The sequence below is a fragment of the Apis dorsata genome, unplaced genomic scaffold (genome assembly GCF_000469605.1).
Source record: "Apis dorsata unplaced genomic scaffold, Apis dorsata 1.3 scaffold_58, whole genome shotgun sequence".
Classification (NCBI taxonomy): Eukaryota; Metazoa; Arthropoda; class Insecta; order Hymenoptera; family Apidae; genus Apis; species Apis dorsata.
In genome coordinates this window covers 1480615-1484945 of record NW_006263358.1, presented here as the reverse complement: position 1 = coordinate 1484945, position 4331 = coordinate 1480615, and the positions used below count along the sequence as shown (strand labels likewise).

The following is a 4331-nucleotide window of genomic DNA, read 5'->3' as shown; positions in this document are numbered from 1 at the left end:
GATATCTGTACCTTTGATTCCTCTTTTATAAAAAAAAAAAAAAAAAAGAAAAGAAAAGAAAAAGAAAAAAAGAAAGAAAGAAGGCGTCGATGATAAATCACGTCGCGCTCGATGGTTGGACAGAGCTCTCTATAAATTATCGAAAACGCGATATTGCGTAATTTTCGACTAACGCAATATTCGAGTAAAGTGTATAAATTATAGGGAGATTAACGATCGGTAATGGTACGCGGTATGGAAAATAGGATTCGTTTCGATCGACGAGTACCACCGAGGTTGATGGAAAGTTTGTAGAGTACAGCGGGAATGGCGTGCAAACGGTAACGTAATGGTAACGTAACGTTGCGCAATGGTAGGCGAAATATCAAAGAGAAATGTTTCAGACGAATGCTCGCAATTCACTTCCACGTATTTCTATATATACGTGTTTTTCTAAGTTTATACGAGACACCCTCTCTGTGCGTGGATATTGCTTCCTGGAAATTTTCATATGTGACGGCACGTTGTGCAACATCTATCACACCCCGTATACTCGAACTTCGTAAACAGGATGAATAGATATGCGTCGTCGATGGATTCGATAAACGTAAATTTCAAAGAAAAAAGACAAATAGACTTTTAACTTTTTCATAACGTCATTGCTCTTGTACGAAATAATAATTTGGAGTTGTTGGACGTTTGGGAATGTTGAGAGTACGCTTCTTTCGTGAAACTTTTAAAATTAATGAATATTTCGATATGGGCGACGAAAGATAAGAACGAAAGATAGATAAAATAGAGTGCCCGAATTAGATAATCGATATCTGTTGTTTCCTTCGTTCGTGTGCACGTCTGTACAAATAATATTGTACATGTGATTCAAATATAAAAAATACAAAAAAGAAAGGGGAAAAAAAAATGAAATCATTGACAATTCGATTTCAAAATTAATTTCAAGCATCGAGAAACTTTCTTCCTTAGAAATGGTACCAAAAACCTTGACCTTGATGCAAAAACTGGAGTACCTCATCCCCTTTCACACCTCGTATTCACAAGCCCCTTCAAGTCTACTTCTGTAATAATGATACCCACTGCTTATCACCATCCGACCAACAGTGGTATCAAAAACCTTGACCTTTGTACAGTCTCGAGTGGCCCTTTTCTTCCCACCTTTTATTACCCACTCTCACCGAAAACTCTACAATCCCAACTCTACTCTATTCACCACTCTGCTCTACGAGCGAACCCTATCAATCCTAAATCCAAATTTCTCGTCCCAAAAAAACCGATAATTCAAAAAAAAGAAAAACACGAATTCAGCGGAATTCATTGGTCCAGCAAAATTACCGGCTGTTGTTATTAATTTAAAAAAAAAAAAAAAAGAGCGAAGGTACAAAATCACGGACGATCGATCCAGCGGGGGATCGTCGAAATTCGAAAAGAAAAAAAGCGGAAACGGAAAATGAGAAACTCACCGGGTTGTTGGTGAGCGCCGAAGTGGACGCAGCGGTAGGATGATGATCGTAATCCAGGTAATCGTCCCGCACCCTCTCCACGTCGTCCCTGTCGTCCCTGATGTCCCTGTCCCTGGGGTAATCCCTGAAATCCCTGGGGTCCCGGTCGCGTAGGTCCCGAAGGTCGCGGAAGTCGCGTTGTTCTCGGAGGTCGCAACGGCTCACGTGGTCCCGTTCACCGCGAAGCTGCCTCGACATCGCCGTCGGCTCCTCCTCCTGCGAGTCGAGCAGCAGCTGCTCGGCTCCCCCGCCACCTCCTCCACCACCGCCTCCGCCACCTCCAGCACCACCTCCGCGTCGGGCGGGATAACGCCGGAGGTCACACCATCCTACCTCGTCCCCCGCCCCTCCGGCGACCTCGCCGCGGGGCAACCGAGCCGTGCCTGGGGCCCTCACCACCGATCTGCCTCGAACCTCCTGCCCCCGCGGCCCCTCGGGGGGCTCCACCACATCACACCCGAACGCTACGCTTTTTGGACCCCTCACGACCCAACTCTTCTTCTTCCACTTACGATTCTACGCCACCCTCCCCTCCTCCGCGATTCTTTTCTTTCCTTCCGATCTTCTCTCTCTCTCTCTCTCTCTCTTATTTCTCTTCGTTTCTTTTTCCTTTTTTCCTTCCTCCTCGCTCTTTTCGATTCTTCTTTTCTCCTCTTCTTTGGAGGAGCTTTTTTTTACAAGATTTTCAAGATCCTTTTCAGAGCGTTTTTGTCTCTCGCAAGTAGAAGATTATTATTTGCTATTTGCTCGCTCTCACGAGGCGAGTGGGCGGCTAGAGGCGACGAAGCGGCAGTGGAGAAACGGAAGTAGCGAGAGAGTGGCGGCTGAAGATGACGCGCTTCGAGTGTAAATAAATCTGTAAATAAAGGCGGATTGAAGGGATTAATACGGGATCGATCGAAACGTTTGGACGTGATTGGAGAGGTGTTCGAGATGTGTGCGTGTGTGTGTGTGGCGAATTTTGATTGCAAATTGGTTGGCTGATTGATATTTGAATTTATTGTGATTTGGATTGGATTTAGATTCACGGATATTTTTAAGTTAGGAAAAATATTTGTTATTTTATTCGGTATGGTGGATGAAAAAGTTGTCACGACGATATAACGCGTTTTATCGGTCAAAGGTTGATGGGACAGATTAACGATTGGAATAGTTTGCCGCGCGAAAATATCCGTGGATATATTTTTATACACACACACGCGCGCGAAGAAGAGGCGAGACTATTCGATAAAGGGGCCTATAGTTCTCACAGCCTTTGGCGTAACACTACCGCAACTACGTAAGATGTAAATTCAATTTTCACGCCGTTACCATACGTCGCGACGGATAATTCAATTTAAATTTAGTGAGCCAAGCTATTTTGACACAATGACACGTGTTCCCCCATTGTTTCCTCGTGTATTCTCTATCCAACGTCTTCGTCAATGTCTTTCGTAGTTTACGTTTCTTGCTTGGATCGACAAATTGATGTTTTCGTAACCGTAACATATCGACGCAAACTGTAATTCAAAACGATTTAAATAATATATAAATATACATATTGAACACTTTCAAATGTGTAACTCGATTAAATTTTTCGAGCAAATTTTCCGGGAAAATAATTTTCTTTCTAATATCACAAAAATTTCATTCACAAAACGGCCACAAATTTTATCAAACTGTTACCTCAACGATCGTTGCAATATTATTAGCTATGCCAACCTCGACTCGTTAAATCGATGACCATTAATTAAAGTGTCACCGTTGGAAGACGAAGACCATTGATAGTGATAAACGTGGAACTTCTCTCTGCCAAGGTCAGACCCGATCATTCGAAAGTTATGGCTGCTCTCTGCATCGCTACCTCGAGTGGTTAGCGCAAAACGTGACGTGTCTCCCGACCACGGTTATACTAGCTCGACTAGCAATACTCGAAGAGAGAGAGACGCGGAAGGAATGCGTTGCGAGGCGCGAACTGGCATGAAATCAAACGATAAACCGGTGCGTAAACCGTCCTCTCCGACGTTCCAGCCTTTCGAAGGAGAGAGGGTGGCAACGAAGCTCGGCCCAAGGTGGGGTGAGTTGAGGTTAGGTCACGCCGCAGACCGCGAATGTAGGGTTGTGGGTCGCGCCCGGTCGAGCTCAGCTGCGCTGCGACCCAAAGGGGTTGCGGTTTGTCTCTGCTCAGATACGACCATTAAACCGTCCCCTCTATTTCTCGAGGAGAAAGATGCTCTAACGAACCCTCTCTCTGTAATTTTCCCCCCTTTCGATCACCACCCCTTACGATCTTTTCACAGGCTATTGCGTAAAGGAGCGCGTTACGCGACAGTAGAATGTGACGGTCACGAGTCAGACCGAGAGTCGGACGCGGTGACGCGTCGACTGGGTATCGTAACGGTATCGCCGCCTTATTTTTCCAGATAATTCGATTCCTCAAACGAGAGAATACGGGGAAAGGATCAATCCATCCTGTGTTACGAGCCATAATTCGAAACGCACGAGCGTATGGACGGGACACCGTATGGAAATTGTGAAGTAAGTAACCACGAAGCCACGTCGTATCGTGAAACTTACTCGATCCTTGTACGTCCGACCCAGTATGTCTCTCGGTATAGCGAGCTTTTCCAAAGTCAAAAGACGAGCACACCACTGGCGGATCACACTTTCGCGCGCGGCTCACGTCCCACCGCGAGCGATTAACCCGAATAACGCGTTCGACGATGGTTGTTACAGGGGAAATTAGAACGAGGTTTATTCGCGACCCGAACGACGGATTTCCGCGTGGACGATCCGGCGGCAAGAAAGTGTCCACGACGTCGAAACGACGGTGACGGTTGGGGCCGTGCTCGCGTCGAC

At 45.9% G+C, this 4331-nt stretch overlaps 1 protein-coding gene across 1 annotated transcript in view; it reads right to left on the bottom strand.

The window, feature by feature from the left end:
• LOC116184869 (putative uncharacterized protein DDB_G0281733) overlaps nt 1-4331 on the bottom strand; it is a 30758-nt gene extending 26427 nt beyond the window's left edge. Inside the window, exons 1-2 of the mRNA XM_031515225.1 lie at nt 4046-4331; nt 1455-2349 (exon numbers count right to left, since the gene is read on the bottom strand). Coding sequence (XP_031371085.1) covers nt 1455-1691 — 237 coding nt within the window. The 5' untranslated portion in view covers nt 1692-2349; nt 4046-4331. The remainder of the gene's footprint in view (nt 1-1454; nt 2350-4045) is intronic.